Here is a 26,609-nt window from a genome sequence, read left to right on the forward strand (position 1 = left end):
TTTAAATTCTTTCCATACTGTTCTATAGGTTTTAGTTTATGATGTCCTTGATTAAAGTTTATATTTAAAATTTTTGTTATTTTGGATGTTGTAATGAATTTTCTACTTAATTCCTTTTTCAGATTGTTCATTGCTGGTGTATAAAAATACAACTGATGTTTTCCCTGTTGACTGTATGGCCTACATCTTTCCCAATTAACATAGTAGATTGGTAGGTAGGTGTGTGTGTGTGTGTGCGCGCGCGCACGCGCGCACAGGACTTTTCAATATGCCATTTGTAAATACAGATAGCGTTACCTCTTTTGTTGTTAGTTTATATGACCTTTTATTTTTATTGCCTAAGTTCTCAGTCTAGAGCTTTCAGTACAGTGTTCACTAGAAATGGAAAAAGCATGATTTATTTCTGTTTTTTTTTGTGAATACTTTATTATTCCATTAGTAAATATGATAGTGCTGGCTTTTCATATAAGTCCTTTTTAATCCCAAAGAAATTTCCTTCCATTCCTAGGTTATTAAGAGTTCTTTTTAAAACCATGGAAAAGTTGAATTTTGTCAAATGTTTTTTCTCTGTCAACTGAGAGGATCATGATTTCCCCTTCACTCTGTTAAAGTAGAATATGGTACTGATTCGCATTGCAAAACCCTCTTGTATCTCTAGATAAACCACTTGTTCATGATGTGTGTGATCATGGTGTGCAACTGTTCATTGTATACTTTTATAATCTTTGTTATTTCTGTAAGATATAAAGGAAGGATCTGGAGAGATGGCTTAGCAGTCAAGAGTACTTACTGGTCTTGCAGAGGACCCAGGTTCAGTTCCCAGTACCCATGCCATGTAGCTCACAGTGCTTATAACTCCAGCTCCAGGGAAGCTGAAGCCTGGTCTTTGTGGGCTTCTGTACTCGTGCACATATGGACCCATATAGACTCACAGATGCAGCACACATGCATTGCATACACAGTTGAAAATAACAAGGATAAATCTGAACATATTTAGTAAGGTCTCAGTTTCATTTCTGAGTTTAGCCATTTGTATATCCTCTACTTTTTCCTTTATCTAGCCAAACTTTTTCAATCTTGATAATTTTCCCCCTAGGAACCAAAATTTTATTTCACTGATTCTATTTTTTTTTTTTTTTTTTTTTTTTTTTTTTTATTTTTTTTTTTTTTTTAAACTTTTTTCTTAGATCTGTATCATTTATTTGCTCAACAGTTGAGTTTCTTTTGTGGTTCAGGTCATGTCCTTGGCACTAAGAAGAAAGATAAATCCTGGCCCTCAAGGAGCTCACAGTCTAGTGGGGTAAACACACACACACACACAAAATAAATACAATGCGATGTATACAAAGGGATGAGGAAGATAAAGGGCAGAGGAATCTAAATACTATGTGAATGTCTGCAGGTGAGAAAAGACCCATCTAGTGGACATTTTCGTAAGGATAAGGCAATGGTTCACAAAGGCTCACTAATTACCCACATCAGAATCACCTAGAACACATACTAAAATGTAAGTTGTCAGTGCTTTCTGCATACTTTGACTCAGCACCTAGGAAATACATCTTAAAGTGCTTGTGATTCCACTGTACCTCAAATTGAGAACCCGTGAGACAGAATTTGTTGTTTTGGCTAAAATGAAGAGTGATCCGTGCGTCTGAAATGCCGACTTGACTTTCTTTCTGTCTGGTGCTGGGAACCAAATGCAGGACCTGATGCATGCTAGGAACATAGATCGACTACTAGCCCCTGTGTTGGGGCTTCAGTGAAGAAGTAGAGAAGAGAAGGGACCCCACATGTACTAAATTCTATTGTAGTCTGTATGTAAGCTAACTGAAGTCTCAAAATAATCCTATGAGGTAGATATCATCCCCATGTTCAGAAGAAAGGTAAGAATCAGAGTTTGTTAAGTAATTTATCATTAACAAACTAAGGAAAGTAATGCTGATATCTGAACCCAATTCAATGAGCTCCAAAGCCTATCTTAGAAACACCGCGTTGGAATCGGGGAACACATTTACAGACTAACTGCTATGGTTTTCGTTTATTATTTGCTAGATCTCTTTGGTAAAATAAATATTGACAACTGTCAGATGCTACTTCAGTCACTTCTGATATAACTACCCATGGATACATCACCCTTCTTTGGCAAGATAGGATTGAGGGCAAAGCTGGGCAGAACAATGAAATGAACGGCTAGTTCTTTATTTCCAGCATTTTTTCATCCTCTAGTAGAGGTGTCATGAAAGTGTTCTATGACTAAGAACTGGGTCTATCTGGAGAGAAAACAAACACAGCTGGATACCCACAAAAGCAGCCCCACCCAATGCTGTCTCCAGACATACATCATCCAGAAGCGTGGAAGGCATTTAAGGAAAACTGCAGGGTTGGTAGCACTCAAGTTCTCAAAATGCGGACTACTGGGACCACAGCAGGTCTAGAAGCTGCATCAGAGAACTCAACCTTTAGAGAAACTGAAAGCACAGAACGGCTTCTCCAGGTTAAACAAACATCTTGTTCCTCTGTCCAGAAACTAATGGGATGGCCAACCCTACTGTCTCAGTCACTGTTGTACTGCTGTGCAGAGACACCATGACCAAGGCAACTTTTATAAAAGAAAACATTTAATTGGAGGTTTGCTTACAGTTTCAGAGGCTCAGTCCATTATCATCATGGCAGAGAGCATGGCAGCAGGCAGGAATGGTACTGGAGAAGTAGCTAAGAGTTACATCCTGACCCGCATATGGGGGCGGGTAGATTTTCTGGGCTTGGCATGGGCTTTTAAAACCTCAAAGTTCACTGCTAGTGACACACTTCCTCCAGCAGGGCTATACCTCCTAATCTTTCTAATCCTTTCAAATGGTTCTGTTCCCTGGTGACTAGGAATTCAAATATATGAACATATGGGGGCCATTCTTATTCAAACCACCACACCTACTTAAAAAGCTTTGAGAGAGGCCCACCCTAAAAAAAAAAAAAGTCCGTAGTGAAGAACATATACACATAAACTGAAAATACTACCTAAATTTCTGTTCACCGTATTTGGTGGTATCTAACATCAGACTGGGGTGGCACTTTAAGGTGGAGCACATTAGGTCAATGAGAGCTGTGGTGCAGGGACCGGCACTAATACTGGGGGACACCTGGGGCTTTGAGTTCATAAGGCTGGTATGGACCCACCATTCTTTTCCACCAATGAACACGAAGCTACAGAATGATACATCTGCTTCTGTAACTTGCTTACTTGTGGCATTTCAAGAAATCACTGAGCCCCAAGATGAGTTCTGACAAAATTAACCCCCAGCACTGATGCCACCAACAGTGTACAGCTTAGTTGCCACGATTTTGTGTAACAAAGACTGAAAACCAGGCTTTATTGCTACCTTCCCCACACTCAATCTGGGAACAACTGCTTCCACCCACATTTTCATATAATGCGTTTTTTTTAGTCATGCAAATCTGGAATGAGCTCCTTACCAAAAGGTTCTATTTACACTGAACTGATTCATCAGCTTCTCACAGGCAGAGTTCAGGGAATAGGGCCATAAGCAACTGTTTAACAGTAATGTAGGCATTGTATCTGTGTCTTTAACTATGTCTGTAATTCGCTGAGTTACACTGAAGGCAACTCTGGAGAGGCATCTGAAAGTCTTTATTTTGAGGAGAAGAGCTGGTTGTATTGAGTCTGGCCAGGATTTTTGGGTGATGTTTTTAGCCAGCTCAGTGGTGCATGGAAAGAATACATAGAGCCGACATTTCTAAGATCCTCAAGCTTATTGCTACAGGTTTATGAAGACATACAACTGGGAGCTATGAAGTCAGAATGGCCAGAATGCAACTTCACTGCTACACTGAATAAAACCCAGCCTGTAGTCTTGCAGATCCCTGAATATTTCTTGTTTAAATGCCCAGAAACACATAAAAGAAACCCTTAGGCTAAGAGGTAAGTATCAGAATATTTGTATATCTTCGTTCCTGAATATCAAGTATTAGGGCTCGTGCCCACAATCACTTCTTGGAATAAGCATATACGACGACTCTTTACAGACTGCTTGTTGCAGATGTTGAGCTCTGGAGGTCAAGGGTGTGGGTGGGCTTCAGGCTATCCAGGACTGAGCGGACTCTGTGAAGGGCCAATCCAGACATCTCTAAGTCTTATCCTGGTTCTGGGCACATTTCAATCCTGCTCCAAGTCCACTTTGCTCCAATTCAGCGATGACAGACATATATTTGAACTCATTTGGTCTGAAGTTAAAGGTCTCTACTAGCCCAAAGATCTCCTTTCGGTCAGTGGCGTAGAAGAGTTGAACCTGATTGGCGATGCACTGCGCCTCAGCAACATTCATAAATGTGGAATCCATTTCTGCTGTCATCAGCACTATGCCCTTTTCTTCCTTAAGTTCAGGATAGTGATATAAAATCAGCTGGCTGGCTGCGGCATCCCCTCGGGTCTGAATATTTATAAGTGCAGTGAAGTGGAGTTCAGTACCTGTCCATTGTCCTACAAAGAACTCATAACCATCTCTTCTTGGTAGTGCACAAAGAAAAGTTGGGCAGGACTGAGCCCGGTTCCAGATCAAATCAAACTTCTCTTTAGGAATAACTGCGTAGACTGTGTCTTTCGCTGAAAAATACTGCTGCCAAATCTGTTTTATTTCCTCTGCAGTTTTGTCTTTCACCATCTCAACGTTAAAGATTGAACTGAGAGTCTTGTCCTTAGTGAATCCTTTGCTCACAGGCTGTTTCCCTGAGGCATCTGTCTTCTGCTCCACACATTTGATAAAATCACTTTGTTTGGAGTGCCCCACTGGTTGCTTCCGAAACTCACTGCGCTTCTCCAGGCGGGACTCAAAGGCAGCTGGGTCAGACCTGCGCAGCTGCTGGATCTTGTCCCGGTAGCGGTCGTAGAAGGGGTTCGCTTCCAGCTCGCTGACCCCGCTACCGTCTGCTCCCCCCGAGGGCAGGCCGGAGCCCCGGCGTACCGGGAACACGCGTAGCTGTGCTGGTGACACGAACCCCAACCCCAGGGCGCGGCTGCGCACTGCACACAGCCCCCGGTAGAGGCCGGCCACCTGCAGGACCGCGGGGCACGCTCCACCCGCAGCTGATACCACGGCCGCCATGGCCGCCCGCGCCTCCCCCTCCTCCTCCTCCGGAGCGTCAGCCTCGGCCCCCCCTGATTCTATTTTTTAAAGTTTTGTTTTTCTTATCTCTTCCATGATGTTCTTACCCACTCCAACATTGTTTTTCTAGTTACTTAACTATTAATTCGTACTCTTTTAACCTCATAGCCATACTTTAAAGCCCTAAACCCCAGTCTGACTCTATTTGAAGAGAGGTTCATTGGGTAGATAACTAAGGTTGACTGAGGTCATAGGGTAGGGCCCTACCTGTAGGGTTGATGTCCTGATTAGGAGAGGAGATGCTGCAGGGCTCTCTTTGTCTGTGAACATGCACAGAGGGAAGGGCAAGTGAGCACACAGTGAGAAAGCCGCAGGACAGGAAGATGCACTGCCGCCGCTTCAGACACCAGTCCTAGTGGTTCCTGGTCTTGGACTCCAGGATTGCAAGAAATAACTTTCTGCTGTTTCTCCCCGAGTCTGTGATGTTTCTGTCAGGGTAGCCCTAGTACACAAATTACAATGTGTGGATTTAGGTATGGAGATTTTTCTTCTTTTGTAACATGGGCATTTTCTGTTCTACATCTTCCTCCAAGCACCATTTCATTGCATCACACAAGGTTTAATGCAGATACTGCCTTTGTGTAGAGTTCTGTTTCTGTGAAGAGACACCATGACCAAGGCATCTCCTACAGAGGAAAGCATTTAGAGATGAAAGGGGTCTTGCTTGGCGGCATGCAAGCAGGCATGGTGCTGGAGAAGTTGCTGAGAGCTTCATCCAGATCTGCAGGTGGAGAGCAAGAGACTGGGCTTGGCATGGGCTTTTGAAACCTCAAAGCTCACCTCTAGTGACACACCTCCTTAAACAAGGCCACATCCATTCCAACAAAGCTGTACCCACTCCAACAAGACCACACCTTCTTCCAAACAGTTCATCAAATGAGGACTAAGCATTCAAATATATAAGCCTATGGGGCATTCTCATTCTCAAATTTCACAAAGTTTTCATTCATCTTGAAAAAAAAGGAAGGAGGGACTATGTGCACTTAGGGCTTAGTTTGAAATTGGCAATGGGAGGAGAGGACCTTGCCATCAGAGGCCTTAGTTGCCAAAAAGGAGGTAAAAATACTGAGAGTGAGGAAGGTGTTGGGGCTTCAGGCAGTTCCAGCAGTGAGAAAGCCACTAAGGAAATGCTGATAAGGGCACCTTTGAGGCTGGCCATCAGGACCATAACTAGACACTTCTTAGGTTACCTAGGAAAGAAAAGCCTTTCTATAATCCAATGAAATCACTCACTGAGGGAAAAGCTTTAGAGGTGTGTAGTGGTATGAATGTAATTGGTCCCCGTAAGCACATAGGGAATGGCACTTTTAAGAGGTGTGACTGTTGGAGTGGATATGGCATTGTTGGAGGAAGTGTGTCACTGTGGGAATGGGCTTTGAGGTTTCCTATGCTCAACAAACCTCCCTAATGTCAGAGACCATTTCCTGTTGCTTTCTGATCAAGATGTAGCCAACACCATGTCTGCCTGTGTACCGACACACTCCCTGCCATGATGATAATGGACTGAACCTCTGAAACTATAAGCCACCACCTCAATGAAATGTTTTCCTTTATAAGAGTTGCTGTGGTCATGGTGTCTCTTCACAGCAAGAGGTTACAGAGGAGAAGAATGTTAGTATGTGTTGGAATTCCTGGCCACTCCCCCAGCTACATGACCGAATATGCACAGTTTAGCAGCCAAGCAAGGGGCCTTACGTCCTATGTAATCCATGCGCTGCGTGATTTTGTAATTTGCATGCAGCATGATCACTCAATTTTTGCACATGCTTGGCATAGCTCCCTAAGCCCATATGTGCATGTGCAGGGGAATCCATAAGAAGCGGGACACAGACTCCTCCCCTCCCCCCTCCCTCCTGCACATGTCTTTTACAGGTCTGGTCACATTCTCTTCTATCCCTCTCTTCTCCTAATAAAACTGATAGTGGGTTTTGTTGTGTCTCATGGCTTTTCTTGCATGGTAACAGCACCGCTTAATGAATAACATTGCGCTGCAGCATTAAAACCTACAGTATGTTGCTTAGAGGTTGTTCTTGTGGTATTTTGGTGAAGAAACTGGCTACCTTTTGCCCTTGTTCAAGGAGTCAGTCTGAGGCTAAAGTGAAAAGTTTTGGATTAATTCAGTTGGCAGCGGAAACCTCAAAACAGCCTAGTATAGACTCTGTTGTGTGGTTCGTAGTAGTAACTCTAAAGATTTATAATGAAAAGGAGCAAGAAAATGTAAAATTTCAGAAGAAAAGTAATAGAGTTAAGTGCTGTGTTCAAGGAGATAAACAGATTAAGAAATGGAATAAAGGGAGTGGTGACCTTGGCAAGATCCCCCTAGCTAAATTCCAACTTATGGAAAGGAACTAAAGAAAAGCTTTCAGCCGGGTGTGGTAGTACATGCCTTTAATCCCAGCACTCTGGAGGAAGAGGCAGGTGAATCTCTGAGTTTGAGGAAAGCATAGTCTACAGAGCAAGCTTCAGGACAGCTGAGCTTAAGCAGTGAAAGACAGAAAGCTGGTGAAGATGTAATTGAGTGAGGGAGCCATGGTCCAGCCCCAGCAAGCAGCAGAACTCGGCAGCTTCGACCACATGGTTCTAGCTTTAGAGCTAAGGATAGAAGAAAGGTTATGGAATCTGCCTCCTTGACTAAGGAAAGCTGCTGAGGCCAAGAATGTGTCAGGAGTGTCCTTGAATGGAGTCCTAGAGAGGCTAAATTGTGTAAAGTTGTGAAGATGAAGCCTGGATTAACCTTGGAGACCCCAAGATGTAGGAGATGCCAGAGCTATGGGATACCTGCTGAGGAAAGCTGCTAACAGGGAGTAGAACCCGCCCAAGAGAAAGAAGTGTGTTGCAGTCAACAAAGCTGAAAGGAGTTGGAGATCTGAAGAGCATTTTAATGTCAAATATGGAGATGCAGAGTTTGGAATTTGTTCAGCTGGTTTTTGGTCTTGTTTGGTCCAGTACTTCCTCACTATGCTCCCTTCCCTACATTTTGGAATGGTAATGTATATCATGTGACATTATATGTTGGAAGTATGTGATCTGTTTTTTTTTAATTTTTATTTTGTAGGGGATTACAGTTAAGATATTGCATGAATCTCAGAAGAGACTTTGAACTCTGGACTTTTAAACATTGTTGAGACTGTGATAGACTATGGGGACTTTTGAAGTTGAACTAAATGCATTTTGCATTATGATATTGTTAGAAACTTATAGGGACCATGGAGTATAATGTGGCAATTTGAATGTAATTGGCCCCCATAAGCTCATAGCGAGTGGCACTATTAGGAGGTGTGGCTTTGTTGGAGTAGGTATGACCTTGGTGGAGGAAGTGTGTCACTGTAGGGGTGGGCTTTGAGGTTTCCCATGCTCAACATACTCCCTAGTGTCTGAGACCCATTTCCTGCTGCCTTCTGATCAAGATGTAGCTAACACCATGTCTGCTTGCACACTCCCATGATCCCTGCCATGATAATCATCTGAACCTCTGAAACTGTAGGCTGCCACCTCAATTAAATATTTTCCTGACCTGAGCTAATAGGAGCTCATGGACTCTAGACCAACAGCTAGAGATTCTGCATGGGACTGACCTAAGCCCTCTGCATGTGGAATCACAGTTGTGTGGCTTGTTCTGTATGTGGGGCCCCTCGCAGTGGGATCAGGACCTGTCCCTGGCACATGAGGCAGCTTTCTGGAGCCTATTCCCTGTGGAGGGATGCCTCACGCAGCCTTGATGCAGGGGGAGGAGTTTGGTCCTACCTCAACATGATATGACCTGCTTTGTTGACTGCCCCTTTCTGAATGGTGGAAGAGTGGATAGAGGGATAGATGGGGGAGGGGGAGAGGGAGGGGGAAGAGAAGAGGGAGGGGAAACTGGTTGGTATGTAAAATAAATGAGAAAAATTGAAAAAAAAAGCTACCATGGTCACAATGTCTTTTCACAGCAATAAAAACCACAAGACAAAGTGACATCATTAGGTGAGCAAATACACACACACACACACACACACACACACACACACACACACATCCCATGATATATGTATATCATGAGTTAAGGTGTATGTATGTAAGGGATGATGGGAGAGTTTTGGGAAAAGCCTTCTGGAAGATGGTTGAATGTTCTGTTTTGTTTCTCCTCAGGAATAACCGAGGCAGAATGAATGTGAGGCTTTGTTGAGAACTACAATCCTCCTGGGGTTGGGTGGGAGACAAGAGACTCAGCCTACAGTTCTGCTACTGCCAGGTTCATGCTTAGGTTTCAGTTTCCCCTCAAATTGCTCTTGATACATGATCAAAATTTCTTCCCTTTTCCAAAACCTCCACCTTGGCTTCCACATTGTAGGCAGGCTTGCAAATGACGCAACTGTAGCTAGAGTTTTCCTGCCTTGCCCACAGTCAGGACAAATCTCTGTCACCCGCCAGTCCCACAGCCGCTCAGACCCAACCATGTAAACACAGAGACTTATATTGCTTACAAACTGTATGGCCGTGGCAGGCTTCTTGTTAACTGTTCTTACATCTTAAAGTAACGCATTTCTACAAATCTATACCTTGCCACGCGGCTCGTGGCTTACCAGCATCTTCACATGCTGCTTGTCCTGGCAGTGGCTGGCAGTGTCTCCTTCTGCCTTCCTGTTCTTTTATTTCTCCTCTGTTAGTCCCGCCTATACTTCCTGCCTAGCCACGACCAATCAGGTTTTATTTATTGACCAATCAGAGCAACTTGACATACAGACCATCCCCAGGTACAGCCAAGTGCAGACCATCTCAGACACCTGCACTCAGGCCCATGGTCCTAATCATCCTCTATGCAAACCTGCTGGGTAACGCCACAAGGAACCCAAGAAGGGCTCCCACAGGACATACATTAACATCCCACAGCACGCAACTGCACTTTCTCTGGTGTAGAACATACTCTTGCAAATGCTACATGTCTGAAATGTACTTTAGAATATTAGGTTCTGAGGGGACCCATGAACTTGGTTCTTGCTGCCCATAGCTTTGAGACAGTTAGGAGCTAGATAAGGCAAAGGAGTCAAGCAGACATACATAGAACATTACTGTTATTATTGGTAAATCTACTATCAGAAAACATGGCTTAGAGCTGTGGATAAATTAGCTGTGTGGCTCTGAATTCCAGAATGAGGCAGAATTACTCACCAGTTTTCAGAAGCACAGAAAATTGCTGGCCTTCTCACATCGTCTCTGGGAACATTCCATAGAGGCCAGCAGAGCAGAGCACAGACTTTATTGTGGCAGCCTGCTCCCTACAGACAAAGAGGAAGGAATGGAACCATCTATTATCATGTTATCTTCAAAAATTATTGATAAATAACTTACTCCTTCTTAGGGAAAAATAAGGGGCAAAGGGAAGCCAGTGTAACGACTCCACTGGCTGCTGCTGGTTAGAATTCCTGACTGGTTACTTAACGTTCTGATTACTAAATATTGGAAAGCTTCAGGCCTCTTGTCCCTTCCCCTTCCCCTTTATTCTCCAGCCTCATGGCCCTCTGCTCTTTACTGTCCACCTCTACTTTTCTGTAGCAAACATCACTTTCTGTGAAAATAAACAGTAATTTTGTTTATTGTCCACAGGTCATGTCTACACATATGAACTCCCAGCAATTAAGACAGCATGCACAAGCCCTGTGCAAACTCAAGCCAGAGCAAATCCTGCTCTGAAGACAGGAGGGGGCACGAAGCCCTATCTATAGGCAAGGAGATATTGGCTGTTGAAAGCTTCAGGGAGAGGAAAAGTCTGTTTTCTTTAAGAGTTGTTCCTGTAGATGGAGAGATGGCTCAGCAGAGGATCCAGGTTCCATTCCCAGCACCCATGTGGCAGCTCACAACAATCTATACCTCCAGTTTAGGGGATCTGATGCCCTCTTCTGGCTTCCATGACACCAGGCAGGCCTATGGTACACAGACATATATGCAGCCAAAACACTTAACACGCATAGCATAAAAATTAAAAAAGAAAGTGTTGCCCTGGTAGTGTTGAGATGGTAGGTTGACCACACTCCACTGCAAGGCCATACAGCGAAGAATATATGAGCAGTAGAAGTTGGACTTGATGGATAAGGGGGAGGGCACCAAGTTGGGTGGGTAGGGAATGGGGGTTGATCTTCAAGTATTGGGAGAGTGGTAAATATGATCAAAACATGTTGTATGAAATTCTCAAGATAATAAATAATAATAAAAATTAATAATAAAAACAAAGTTCTGGGATGAAAGAAAGAATTGGTGAAATGTGTCTTAACTCCCTGGAATCATGGAAAGGTGTAGTGTGCAGATATATATTATGCAGAGGTGTAGAGTGTGTGTGTGTGTGTGTGTGTGTATATGTATATATATATATTATGTAGAGGTGTAGTGTGCAGAGATGTCATACATATAGGTGTAGTGTGCAGAGATGTAGTATGCAGAGGTGTAGTACGTCACAGAATCAACATGCATCTTGGTACTCAGTATGGAGCTGGAACTGGCCTCACATGCATCTCAGTGCTGGGTTCCAAGTTGGAAATGGGTCTGAAAGAATTCTTGAAGATGAGTGTTACAGTGGTTTGTGATCTTCAGGCCATCATTGTTTCTGACATTACAGTAACAGTTTGGTTATAATACAGAATGTGCCATCTAATACATGTATTATGTATGTGTTACGTTCATAATTCAGCAACTATTATTTTATTAAAACATAAATACATACCAGGTGGTTGTGGTTCACAGGTTTAATCCCAGCACTCAGGAGGCAGAGGCAGGAGGATCTCTGTGAGTTCAAGGCCAGCCTGGGCTACAGAGCTAGGTCTAGGACAGCCAGGGTTACACAGAGAACCCCTGTCTACACACACACACACACACACACACACACACACACACACACACACACACCAAAAATAATACAAAAAAACAAAACAATACAATAACAACAAAACCCTAGAAAAACAAAAGCAACAACAACAACAAAAACCCCTAAAACCATAAATACAGGAGAATACTGATGATGTTTTAGGTTTTGTGTGTGTTGCTGCACAGCTAAACTCTCAAATCTTGGGACCAGTGTCAAATGTGTGATTTTCTACAAAGTGCAAGTATCTGAAGAGATTTGTCTATGGAGTTGACTTCTGTAGAGTTTTTGCCTGCAGTTCTCCAATTTTAACCTACATAAACATAAAAATCATTCCCATAAAATTGCATTTTTTACACTGTTATATGGCATTTAATCTTATTCGCTTTATAACTATTTGTATGTCTTTTTTTGCTTTCTTTTCTTTTCCTTTTGGTTTTCTTACTGTGTGGTTGGCCTGGAACAAATTGTGTAGACCAGGTTGGCCTTGAACTTGCAGAGATTGGACTGCCTGTGCCTCCCAAGTGCTGGGATTAAAGGTGTGTGCCGCCATGCCTAGTAGTCTCTCTTCTTCATTATCATAACTTACTTGAGGGTAGAGATCATATTATGGTATTTTTGTATCTCACATAGCAACTAGCCTCTGCCTTGCATATTAAAGTTATTAATCAAATGTTTCAAGTTTTAATGAGCAATAATCTTACATGTCATTTACACATACCATTTTGAGGTAATTTCCCATTTATTTTCAATCATTTCTGTAAGGTGCAGAAGGTGCAGCTGTGTTCAGAGGAAAACACTACATAGTAGTATATTTTGCTTAAACCTAATCATTAAACTTGAATAACAACTGATAAATAATGATGAAGATGATGACGATGGAACAAAAAAAATAGCCGTTTATAGAAAAGAGCTGTGTTTTGTCATTTGTTATATTACTTTTTCCCCAAACCCATGTGATGTTATTTTTTTTCTCCATTTTTGAATTTCAAAAATGCAGGCTTAGCTCTATCCCTGCATTCTCTCAGTGAGATGCTCAAAGCCAGACCTGCTTTACTCAAAATCTCCCAGTCTCCTATATAGCCTTCCTTTAGTTTGCAATATTAATTCAAATTTCAGTTTTTCTATGCATGTCTACAGTGTAATAAGTGGAAATAATGATATTATACTAAAGGTAAGTTAAAGTTCAGGTGACAGATATTGCTTTTATTAAATATAAAATCTCATAAGGAAAGCAATGAAATAGAAATGTATTTATAAAAGTAATATGAATTACTTAGGTTTGACATTTAAATGCTCGATGAAAACCTTATCTTTGGAATAAATTTTGTTTATTTAAGAGTAAACATCCTCAGTGGCTAGGATGTTCTTGGATCCATTGCTGTGGATATCACTCTATATAAATAAAACTCTGATGGCCAGTGACCAGGCAGGAAGTATAGGCGGGACAAAGAGAGAGGAGAATTGGGGAAACAGGAAGAAGGAGGAGAGACACTGCAGCCACCGCCAGGAGAAGAGCATGTAAAGAAGCCAGTAAGCCACCAGCCACGTGGCAAGCTATAGATTTATAAAAATGGGTTAATTTAAGATATAAGAACAGTTAACAAGAAGCCTGCCACGGCCATACAGTTTATAAGTGATACAAGCATCTGAGTGATTATTTTATAAGTGGATTGTGGGACTGCGGGGCTTGGGGAACCTGGAGAGAAGCTCTCCAGCAACAATCTATAGCTTGTGAGGGAGAAGAAATAAATTCCAATGTAAGAGAGTCTGGAATAAAAGCCATGGTGAATTGAGTGTGTACATAGGGAGCCCCTGGGCTTGCCCACAGCCCACCTGCAACATTCCTCCTAGAGTGCAGGCTTGGAATGTCCTCAGTTGTCAAAATATGGTTATAAAAGCAAGCATTCACATCCAGACTCCACAATCTGAAACTGTTCAGGGCACTGACATGGTGTTACAAATGGAAAATTCATCACCTCAAGTGATTGATCAGTTCAGATAAGCTGACCGAAAATTGTACAAAATTACAATAAACTGTGTATAACTTATACATGAAACAAAATGAATTTTGTGTTTTGACTGGGGTTTGATCTAAAGATATCTTGTTAGGTGTATGGAAATACCCCCAAATCTGGAAATCAAAATCTTAAATATGAAACACCCCTGGTCTTAAGCATTTCTGATGAGAGATGCTGCCAACTTTATAGGAATGACATTTATATTTATATAGTTTAAAATTTAAGAACTACAGGTGCATACATGTATATGTGTGGGTATAAGACAAATATGTATGTGGTAGAAACTGCTGTATATTCACTGATCTCTTTATATAACCTCACTATTTTTGTGAATTTGTTTAAACATTTGTTTATTCAATAATTATCTAGACTTTTTCATATTAGCTAAGGCAAATGAGGATTGCAAAAATGAGTAAGGCACAGCAAACAAAACTTTCCATGAGGGACTCAGGGTTCAGTAATGGAGAAAGCAGAAAGCAGTAATCCAGTGTAGGTTAAACATCAATAAACAAGGACTCTTGCAAGACAGGGGTGGGCTACCTAATCCTATGTAGAGCACAAAAGCTCCTTGAAGGAGGCTGGGTCAGGCCTGGAAGAATAGCAGGAATTAGCCAAGTGAAAAAGTGTGTATGAAGTATACTAGGCAAGATGAAGATATGTATATAAATGCCAGACTAGGAACATCAGACTGTGTAGAAACATTAGCATTGTAGGTATGTGAAGTGCCAGGCATGGCATGGTGATATATAAAGCTACCCAGTAGGCAGGGGACTGCTAAAAGTTGTAGGATATTTCAAAAGTAGGTTTTTGTCAACGGGCCCCAGCCAGCAAGGGTAAGTCTTCAGATTGAAGGAAATGCCAAAGATCTGCATGGGGTAACCGGGAGACTCCAGGCATTTGATCTCAAGAGTGGTGCAAACAAAGGATTTCTCGTTTTTGTTATTAAAGCACGAAAAACAGGAGGTGATGTTTACAGTTAGCTTAAACAATTACAAGTACAGCAAGGGATGTATGTTATGTCTTGATGCTATGTCTCATCATCTTTAGTCATGTGAAAAGAGCCAAGAATATTCCTCCCAAGCCTTTGCCTTTCCCACAGGGATAATGTGGGCATGCCAAGGGCATTCCCTTCATCTTTGTTTTCAAGTGTATTGACTTATCATGGTTTATACAATTCTTTCAAGAAGGACATGTTGTGCGATGGATGTTCTGCTCTCTGCCACAAGCATAGTTCACAGCTTTCTAAGGATCCCACAGATTTCATAGCTGTATGGCATTATCAGAAGTCTAATATTTCTGAAAGAGAGGTGACATTGCTGCATGGTTTGTGTTGTATTGTCTACAGACAAATCTTGTCATCTGTGCTCAAGTGGGGTTTAGTAGGACCCTTCACCTGTTGTTGTAAATACATTTTTATTGGAACACCATTATGACTATTAATTTCCACATTGTCTGTGAGGGCTTCTGTGGCAAGGTCAAGTGAGAATACCACTAAATCAATGAGCCCTTAGTTGAGGGGGAAAGGTAAGAAAGGAATGAGGAAATTAAAAAGTCATTCTGCTAGCCATGATCAAAAACACCAAAGACAGCTTATGTTGGAGAGGATGTGGAGCAAGGGGAACACTCCTCCACTGTTGGTGGGAATGTAAACTTGTATAGCCACTTTGGGAATCAGTATGGTTTATCAGAAAATTGGGGATCAATCTACCTCAGGACCCAGCTATACCATTCTTGGGCATATAACCAAAGAATGCTCAATCATACCACAAGGACACATGCTCAGCTATGTTCATAGCAGCATTATTTGTAATAGCCAGAACCTGGAAACAATCTAGATGCCCCTCAACTGAAGAGTGGATAAAGAAAATGTGGAACATATACACAATGGAGTACTACTCAGCAGTAAAAACAAAACAAAACAAAACAAAACAAAATGATATCATGAAATTTGCAGGCAAATGGATGGAACTAGAAAATATCCTAAGTGAGGTAACCCAGACTCAGAAGGACAAACATGGTATGTACTCACTCATAAGTGGATTCTAGATGTAAAGCAAAGGATAACCAGACTACAACCCACAGCTCTAGAGAAGCTAGCTAACAAGGAGGACCCTAAGAGGGATGCATAGATCACCCAGCGAAGGAGAAATAGATGAGATCTACCTGAGCAAACTGGGGGTAAGAGGGGTAATGGAGGGTAAGGGATGGGGCATGAGAACATAAAGGAATGGGAGGTGTGAGCTGGAACAGGGGCAGAGTGGGAGAGCAAGGAAAGAGATACCATGATAAATGAAGACATTGTAATAGGGAGAAACAGGGTGCTAAGGAAGTTCCTAGGAATCCACAAGGATGACCCCACCTTAGACTACTAGCAATAGTTAAGAGGGTACCTGAACTGACCTACTCTGGTGATCAGATGGCTGAATATCTTAACTGTCATCATAGAGCCTTCATCCAGTAACTGATGGAAGCAGATGCAGAGAACCATGGCTGGGTGCCAGACCAAGCTCCAGGAGTCCAATTGATGAGAGAGAGGAGGGATTCTATGAGCAAGGGACATGGAGATCATGATGGGAAAATGTACAGAGACACCAGCCAAACTAGTGCAAACACATGAACCAAAAGCAGAGCTCCCATGGGACTGGACTAGGCCCTCTGGATAGGCAATATTGGAGACATACGCCTTTAAGACCTGGAGGGCGGTACTTACAGGCAGTGATGAGGCAGTCATGTGGTTGGGTTTACAACCAATGAGAAGGCAGAACAGAAAGATTATTTAAACAGAGACACAGGAAGTACCTCCCTCTCTCGGGGAAGCTAGGAGCACTGCAGGAGGTAAGATTTTATCTCTGAGCTCTGACCTCTCGGCTTTCTCTTTTACATTGGCTCTGTGTTTCTTATTTTAAAAAGACGATTGGTTACATCTACATCTGGCGCCCAACGTGACAAGAATCCATTAAAAACTGCTTGGGGCCGGCTCCCTAGCCGGAGCAGCCGGCTCCCTAGCCCCGGCCCAGGTCTGCTTGGGCTCAGGCTGGACTGTGAGCTGCTTGCTTAAAGCCAGTGCTACAAACAGCTCAGGCCTGCCCTGCTAAACAGGGCCCCTGCCTGTAAAGCCAAGCCTTGACTCGGCTCAAGAGGGAACAAGTGGCTGGCTTTAAGCTTTAGCCGGCTACCCCTTCGCTTTCACTTTCACTTTCACTTTCGCTTTCTCTCTGTCTCTCTGTTTCTGTCTCTCTCTCTCTCTCTCTCTCTGGATTCACACCTAGGACACTAGGTGGCTCTTTTGAAATTCGCTCGGATTTCTACTGTTCTACGCAGATTTGGTAAGTCATAAAGGAAACTATTTAAAAGACAAATTTTTTCCACATTTAAAAAAAAATGGGTTTTCTGTGTACATTGGAAGAAAATTGGGTTTTTGAAATTTTAGGCAGTCTGACAATGGAACAACTATATGAAAAGATTAGTATTATGGGAATTATGCAGTTTATCACCATGCTTATTCTCATTTTACTATTTAAAAAGATAGTCGATTTAAGTGCCAGGATAACAGCTTTAGAAAAACCTGTTAATTTTAACAGTGAAGTTGGTTCAAGTTTGGATCATAAGGTTACAGAAAGAAAGCCTGTTTTCACACAGTCATCCTTAATTTATCCTGTAACCGTACAGCAGATGCCTGATCAAATGGCTACACAAAATATCTGGGCTCCAATTGAACTGATGGATTTTAAAAGGTTTAAGGAGGCAATAGTATCTTATGGCATGCATTCCCCATATGTAAAGCAAATGTTAAACTCTTGGTCAACATATAATAGGATTATACCACAGGACTGGCGGGACCTTGCACAAGCTGTTCTGGAACCCAGCCAGAGAATTCAATTTCTAACGTGGTTTAAGGACGAAGCTAGAAACGTAGAAACACAATGGAGGGATAAAGGAATACAAGTTTGTCAGGATCAGCTTATTGGAGAAGGCCAATATGCTTCAATACAAACACAATGTTTATATGATGTTCAAACCGTAATTTTATGTCGAATGGCAGCCTTGAATGCATGGGACAGAGTTGAGGAACCAGGAAAAAAACCTGAGTCATTCACAAAGGTTATGCAAGGCCCCAAAGAATCTTTCACAGATTTTTTAGAAAGACTGGCTTCAGCAGTAAACAGAATGGTCTCAGGATCAGAAGCTAGTAAGGCAATAATTGAAGCTTTGGCATTTGAGAATGCGAATGCAGCATGTAAAAGAATAATCAGGCCATTAAAGGCAAGATCTGCACCTTTGGAAGATTGGATTAGAGAAACAATTAATGTTGAGGTTGATGAGCATGATGATATGTGGGTAGGAGAAGTAATTTCAAAAGGTTTGAGGAGTGTTAGATGTTTTGGGTGTGGAAAGCAAGGACATTTGAAAAGGGACTGTAAACAGGTCATTCCTAGAAGCAATGTTTCTTCAAGGAACAATGGCAACAGAATGCCCCTTCCTTCTGGAGTATGCAGAAGGTGTGGTAAGGGAAAACACTGGACCAACGAATGTAGATCAACAAAGGACAGACAGGGTAATCCTTTGCCTCAGTTTTCGGGAAACTCCCGGAGGGGCCTCATGCAGGCCCCCATAGCAAAACCAGTTCAAACCTTTCCTGCAGCTGTAGAGGAAATCCCTGCTCTGAGCGATTAAATAACCAAATGACTATGGGAATAAATCATGCTGGTCAGGATGATGAAAAAGAGAGAATAGAAAATTCAGGAGAAAACATAAAGAAAATTTTTTGGCAAACTTCTATTAATGAACAGAGACCAAAATTAACGATAAAAATAAATGGTGTTTTGTTGTCTGGTCTGGTAGACACAGGTGCGGACATTACCATAATTGCACCAGAATTTTGGCATCCAGCTTGGCCTCTTCAAGAGGTAAACGTTCAACTGTTAGGAATTGGGACATTATCTGGAGTGAAACAGAGTGCAAGATGGCTGGAATGTATAGGTCCAGAAGGACAGAGAGGAAAATTAAAACCATATGTCGCTAACATAGCTATGAACCTGTGGGGTCGAGACTTGTTGCAACAATGGAATACTCAGATTAAAATCCCTCCAATCTCAGAAACAAATCATAAACTAGCACATGTTTCTGAGAGAAATATTAGAAGGCATTATTTTGAGTGGTCACCAGCCATCCATATTATACAGGAACAGGGCACAAACAACTGATAATCCTCCAAAAATACCAACAGCTCTACCTTTAAACATTGCTTCTAGGAATGACCTGTTTACAGTCCCCTTTCAAATGTCCTTGCTTTGGCTCTGTGTTTCTTATTTTAAAAAGACGATTGGTTACATCTACAAGGCAAGACAGTTGTTTAGCTTGAACTGTTTAGGGGGCCCCCAGGTAGTGGGATCAGGATCTGTACCTGGTGCATGAGCAGGCTTTTTGCAGCCCAATGCCTATGGTGGGACACATTGTGCAGCCTTGGTGCAGCAGGGAGGGCTTTGGATCTGACTCATCTGAATGTACCAGGTTCTGCTGACTTCCCATGGGAGACTTTGCCTTGGAGGAGGTGGGAATAGGGGTGGGAATGGGGGGTTGCGCTTGAGAGGGGAGGCTTGGGGGCAGGAGGAGGGAGGAGAGGGGGATCTGTGGTATGCAAAATGAATAGAAGATTTCTTAATAATAAATAAATAAAAATAAATTTTTAAAAAGTCATTCTGCACTGGATGTAATGAGGTCAGAACTCCAGCTCCCTGAAGACGAAGAAAGCTAACAGGGCTAGATGATGGACTTTGTGTTCAAAGTTTGATATGTTCGGTTTCAGTTCGTATAACAAGATCTTGACAGTGGCCTGTGCATGACTGCTGAACAGGCAGAGACAAGAAAACTCATTAGAGTGAAGCGCTGAGCTGCTGAGTCATCCTGGATGACGAGTGGACGCAGAGGCAGAGGAAGGCAGCCTTTCCCATAACACCCTCAGTACCTACGATCCCAGTTATACAGCAGTTCATCAACCCACAATGAATGACTATGCCAAATTCTATGCTCATTTCTTTGCCTGGATTTACCTTGTTTAACTCTCACAATTGTGTGGTGTGTCTGTTACTGTTTTTATTTGGAAGGCAAGCATACTGAGGCACAGAAAGATTAAATATCTTTGTAAAGGTTATATAGGCAGTCTGTGGTAAAGCCAGAATTTAAATACAAGTGAAAGTTGAGGGCGGGGCACAAGGCTAAGTATGATTGATAAAACCACTTGCTCTCCTGTATCTTACATAGTATCTCCTGCAAAAGTGCAAAGACAGTGGCATGGACCTCTAGCCATCCATGTGACACATGGAACATTACGTGACAGGAACATGGCTGAGGAAACCACTCTCTCGTGGACACTGTTATGTGTGAGCAAAACCATTTTCCCTATCATTTCTGGAAACTTGATGCATTATGGGCTATTTGAATCCAATGATATAGACGGTTTCCTTGATAACAAAATATTCTAATGTTGTGTTATGTGCTGGTTAGTTTTTTTTTTTTTTTTAGTCACTTTGATGCAAAGTAAGGTCATCTGGGATAAGAAAACCTCAATTAAAAAATTCATCCCTCAGATTAGTCTGTCGGCAAGTCTGTGGGGAAATTTTCTTGATTAGTGCTTGATATAAGAGGAACCAACTGGTCTCAGTGTTCTCCCCTGCCACCCCCCCCCCCCACCTCCTTGGCTACCTAGTCAGTTCAAGGCCAGCCTGAAATACCTGTGATATTCAGTCTCAGCAAAGAAGCCAACACAAAACAAAATCCTGCTGGGCAGTGGTGCCTCACACCTTTAATCCCAGCACTTGGGGGGCAGAGGCAGGTGGATCTCTGTGAGTTTGAAGCCAGCCTGGTCTACAGAGCGAGATCTAGGAAAGACTCCAAAACTACACAGAGAAACCCTGTCTTGAAACAACAACAACAAATCCCTTAAAAGCACTGGGTGTGGTAGCACACTCCTCTAATCCCAACACTCAGGAGACAGAGGCGGGTGGATCTCTGTGAGTCTGAAGCCAGTCTGGTCTATGTAGTCAGCTCCGGGCTATACTGGGCTACATAGTGAGAGCCCGTCTCAAGAAACAAACATAAAGTCCAAGAAAATAAAAAGATCGTCATTTTACTTTGCCCCATTTTCTCCTTCTGTTTAAAAACAGTGCTTTCATCTTTTCTCTTCCTTGCTTTTCTATTCTTTTCTCTTTATCTCCCTCCATTTCCCTTTGATATCTTCTCCACTGTCCTTTTGAAAATGGCTGATGGGAGAGCCTATTTATAAACAGATTCATACACTCAGAATTTATTGAAAAAAAATATAAGGCCAACTCTTTTTTTTTTTTTTTTTTTTTTTTTGGTTTTTCAAGACAGGGTTTCTCTGTGTAGCTTTGTGCCTTTCCTGCTACTCATTTGAGGCCCAGGTTGGCCTTAAACTCACAGAGATCCGCCTGGCTCTGCCTCCCGAGTGCTGGGATAAAGGGTGTGTGCCACCACTGCCCGGCCCCAACTCAATTTTTGAAGAGTTGAATGTTGTGAGTTGGGAGATTCATGCTGCTCCTTAAGAGCTAATCAAGTGGCTTGGAATCTGAATATTGTTTTCATTTCTTCTTCCACGTATGCCGCTCATGCTATCTCGTCTTCCACCCATGCTATCTCATCTTCCACCCATGTTATCTTATCTTCCACCCATGTTATCTCATCCTCCACCCATGCCATCCATGCTATCTAGTAGAATCACACTTTTACTTGACAACTTGGGAGTACTTTACCTACAGAAATGAATATGGACACATAGGTCACTGATAGGGGGAAAGGGTTTCCAATGGAGTTGATGTTCTCTGGGAAGTTACTCATTTTCCGAGAGCACAATGTAACATTTTAACTGCTCCAATATAATGTCTCCAATATGGAGGTTTTGCTGTTGTCCCTCTTCCAGAATATATGGCTATTTCACATTTTAAAGTGTCCCACAGGACTCATACACTGCCTCATAAATGTAAGCCTGCAAAGGCATTGCCCTGCATTCCTCAAGCCTGAAAAATGCCTTACTGTTTCCTACTTTTCCATAGTAACATCATCATGTCAGTATTCTCCTTTATTCTACCTTCTATCCTCCCCTTTACGGTCCACTGACACTGTCTTTCTTCTTGTTGTGTGTTTTTATGTTAGTTTTCTTGTCTTTACAGACCAGAACGGACAATTAGTTTTCTGTGCCGCCTTCATTCCGTTTTTATATCTGCGCCTCAGTATCACACACTCATTCCCCTTCATTACACTGTTCATCATTCCCTGTCCTTCCTTAGGGCCAGCTCAATAGCTTCAAGTGGCTTTTAGGAGAGGAAGAACTTTATTCATTTTCAGCATTTTATTTCTATAATCATTTCAAAATGTATATGCTCAGACATTTTGGAAAGAATTATGGTTTAATTTCTCATAATGAAAATGCCTCTTTTCAATCTACTTCAACAGTTCCCAGAGGTGAAAAATTATTTTAAAGTCTAGTTGATTGGATAATGTATTTAAAATGAGTATTGAGTGAGAAGAATCAGGGTTTGTCTGGAACCACATTGCTCCACATACATTGGGGGCCTGAGTGAGCTCCACAAAGGGCTTGTAGAATTGTCTACTTGCCATAGCTCTAGTACAGAGTAGAAAAGCATGGTAAAGGAAGGCTTGAAGAAGCCCAAGAGGTACAGCTCCAAGTTGCCTGTAGTGGATTTTATTTTCAGAATATATTATTTAGCATTTGTGTACCACAAGAATTCTTCTTACCTTATAATGTTTCCGTGTGCATTATAAGCCAAAAATTCTCCCAAGTCCCCAGTAGCTTTGGTGAGGTGATCATTTTCTACATGTGCTTTCTAACCCATCCAGAGCCTTGACGAGCACTCAACAGCAGAGTGCCCTGTTTGACAGGCTCCGTTCTGGAATTGGAAGTTGGGCATCTATTATTGCTTGTTCACTGTCTTACTGTTTATTGCTGCTTCCATTACTGAGCAGAACTGACTGTGAAGTCAGAGTGTGGTAGACAGTAGCAATGGCTCCCTCACTGGTAGAATGGCTGTTTGAATTTCAAAGCTGTTTGAGTAGAGTGAGATGTCATGCATGGAGGTGTTCCAAGATAGAAGAAAACACACCAAGAGCCGGGCGGTGGTGGTGCACGCCTTTAAACCCAGCACTCGGGAGGCAGAGGCAGGCCTCTGTGAGTTCAAGACCAGCCTGGGCTACAGAATGGACATTACCTGAAACTGGTTAGAAATAAAGTATCTCAGAATCTACTGTAGCCTACTGACTCACAGCCTACAGTTTACCATGGTCTTCAAGCCTTCCTTTACCATGCTTTTCTACTCTGTACTAGAGCTATGGCAAGTAGATTTCAGGAAGAATGAGTTTCAGGAAGAGCTCCAAAGCTACACAGAGAAGTGCTATCTCAAACAAAACAAAACAAGCATGATATGTCAAGGAATCTGGCTCATATTATGGTAGAATAAAAGGAAACAACCATCTTCTTATTAGGTATTCAGTTATTAAATATATCATCTATATCAAGATATAAAAATATTAAAATCTAGATGCTATCAGAATATTGAAATTAAACCAACACAAAAATTCTGGTCATGGGACAAACTTGAGATAATGTTGAGTGAAATGCACAACTGAAATCTTTGAAAGAAACCCAATCGTCATTGAAGTGACTTGGGTGTATAAGGAACAATATTAATTGTCGTGACTAAAACATATACAGGAGCTGGCATTATACCTTGGCAGTAGATCCCCGGATGGCAATGTGTGAGGTCCTGGAATGATCCTCAGTAGAAGTAAAATTTGCAAACATACACCCCCGATTAGACTGAAAAAAAAAAAAAAAACTGTCCTCTGGCTCAGTAGCAGTGTGGTGTTTGGTGGTGTGTGTCAGGGGGAAGGAGTAACGAAGAGATGATTCAATAAAGGACAGAGTCTGTAACTTTTATTGAGGAAGGGGGCTGAGAATTTGTGTTTAGCATTGATCTGTTCCTGTTTCTGTTAGGCCATATTCCATCTATTGCCACTTTAGGCTCATGAAAAAGTTGGAGAACCCACAAGTCCATCTCCAAGCATGTTTCTATCTATCTATCTATCTATCTATCTATCTATCTATCTATCTATCTATCTATCATCTATCTATCTATCTATCTATCTATCTATCTATCTATTATCTATCTATTTTAATTTAAATTCTCCTACTATTTTGGTTATTGCCTATCCTAGCATTCTGTGGGACTTTGTCTGGGTTTCTTTTCTGTTTAATGTTTGGAAAGGTAAGTTATTGGTTTGGGGGAGGTATAATTGCTTTTTTAAAAAAATGCTGATATATCTGCTGTCTGGCCACTAAAGGATAGTATAAGGCCCTGCAGAATGGACATTACCTGAAACTGGTTAGAAATAAAGTATCTCAGGATCTACTGTAGCCTACTGACTCACAGCCTACAGTTTACCATGGTCCCCGTGGAACTCATGGGCACATTAATATCCATGAGGCACCGATCTACTAATTTGTTTTCCCATAGAGCATAACATTCTCCCAGGGTGTCATTGATTTCTGGAATAAGTTTAAATGGGTCATGCTATACTCTTCTCTCTCTCTCTCTCTCTCTCTCTCTCTCTCTCTCTCTCTCTCTCTCTGTCTTTCTTTGACATGGAATCACTATGTAGCTCTGGCTGTCCTGGAACTCACAGAGATCTGCCTGACTCTACCTCCAGAGTGCTTGGATTAAAGGCGTGCACCACCACATCTGGCCCCCTTACTTTTTCTTAACTCACAATCCATATTTCAGAGAGTCTTCACAGCAAGGCTTCCAGATGCCTCAGTCCTTATAATACAGATGAGATGACATAAGTCAGTTGATGTATCCAAGGTTATACAGTGAATAAATGCTGAAGGTGTCATACCTATGTTTGGATCTGATTTGACCCTTAAACATTTTTTAAGTGTTCTTACATTATATTTTTTCTTGAATCTAGCCATGATATTTATTTATACTTTAGGAGAATAAGAGGTGTTTGAAATAAAGTTGTAAAAAAAAATAAAGGTGGAAAAGGAGTGTTTAAAGACAGTTGGCCTGTCATTCAAACATATTTCAAGTAGTGCATCATGAATCCTATGGTGCTGAAACAAGAGAGGTCGAGAATCTTTGGCCCCAGAGGTTTGAGTGTAACTTTGGGATATGAGAAGACTCCATCCCTTCGTGCATATCATTTGTCTTGCCCATCGGCTGACTTGCATCTTGAGACAGTCCCCATCTGTTTCACCTTGTGTGACACCAGGTGCTAAGAGCAGTTCTGATTGTATTACAGTGAAGCTGCCCATATGCCTCCCCGAAAACTGTAGTTCAAGAGCTGTGAAACTATTTGTATTTTCAACCTATTGTGGCTTTGAACAAACCCAAATGCCAGCCTGGCTGTTGGAATGCTTATATCTGCCAAAACAGAGCAAAGCTCATGGCCTCCAAATCAAATTGTTAATATTGTGTTTTCAGAATACCTAGACTGTTTCAGGGGAAAGATGAAGAATGCCCAAAGAACTACAGAGAATGCTCTACTGCCTTTGTTCTTTGGCAACCTCATTCAACTGCAGAAATGGAGGATAAAAGCCAAGGGAAATGGATCCTTATGTGGTTTTGACTCTGGCATCAGAACCCACATGCACCTGTTGCAAGCTAGGGTCGTCTAATGTGGGTTGCCCACAATGAACAAACATAATTTGGAGAATAGATATCTTCTAGAGAGCAATGGATTAGGAGCCTGCAATGATCATCCAGCAGGTCCTGGTGTCTTTAGGGTAAGGTCAGGTGTGACGAAGGGGAGCAGATACCCACTGAGCCAGGTTTGGGAAAGCTTTGGGGTTTGTCCTCAATCTCAGGAATATGGTGGCTCTGCTTAGGTTTGTCTGAGACCTGTCTCATCTGGATTTTCCTTTGCCCTGGCTAACGCCGTTTCCTCCGAGGCTATGACCTTGAGAACCTGCAATTATGGGAGTCAACCTAGCTGTCACGAGGGAACAGGGCTCCTTAGCGGCGCCCTCCTCATGCACTCCACAGTCAAGCTGGTTTTCTCCTTAAGCTCTCTTGTTTACGTTTGGAGAGGCCTGAGACAGGCAGAGAAATTGTGAACACGAAAGATGGGTTAACTTGGCGGTCCCTCCTTCTGTTCAGAGCCAGTTAGACTCCGAGAACTCAGACTTAGTTAGCCTCTGGAGTAAACTCCAGTGCGATGTGGGGGAAAGGTACAAACTCATCCTAAATGTCAGCCCGGCATCCCTGGGGGTGAGTGACAGCAAGTAATTAGAAGCAATTAGTCGTGTCCCTGCCGGGAAACCGGGCAATTACCTTTCTCTCTGACTTCCCCTTCCGTCCTTCCTGCTCGGATGGAAGCGGTAGAAGCGCCCTGCTCCCTCAGCGGCAGAACGCTGTGCTGGCGCGGGGACCAAGGATGAGCTGAGCCCGTTTGGGTCTCCTCCTCCCGCCGGCGCAGCGGTGCATTGTGGAGGCAGCGCGCACCCAGCGCCGAACCACAGCCCGGGACCGCGCGCGTGGAGCTGTC

General features: G+C 42.4%; 1 protein-coding gene across 1 annotated transcript; it reads right to left on the bottom strand.

The window, feature by feature from the left end:
- Positions 1–1,119: 1,119 nt before the first annotated feature.
- On the bottom strand, positions 1,120–26,532 carry LOC121822015 (ATP synthase mitochondrial F1 complex assembly factor 1). Its single transcript, XM_076549883.1, has 3 exons — positions 26,396–26,532; positions 10,326–10,432; positions 1,120–5,898 (listed from the first exon to the last, which is right to left on the bottom strand). Exon 3 carries the CDS (start codon positions 5,115–5,117, stop codon positions 4,143–4,145), a length of 975 nt encoding a protein of 324 aa, XP_076405998.1. The 5' UTR covers positions 5,118–5,898; positions 10,326–10,432; positions 26,396–26,532; the 3' UTR covers positions 1,120–4,142.
- Between the last annotated feature and the right edge of the window lie 77 nt (positions 26,533–26,609).

Source organism: Peromyscus maniculatus, chromosome 13 (assembly GCF_049852395.1).
Source record: "Peromyscus maniculatus bairdii isolate BWxNUB_F1_BW_parent chromosome 13, HU_Pman_BW_mat_3.1, whole genome shotgun sequence".
Classification (NCBI taxonomy): domain Eukaryota; kingdom Metazoa; phylum Chordata; class Mammalia; order Rodentia; family Cricetidae; genus Peromyscus; species Peromyscus maniculatus.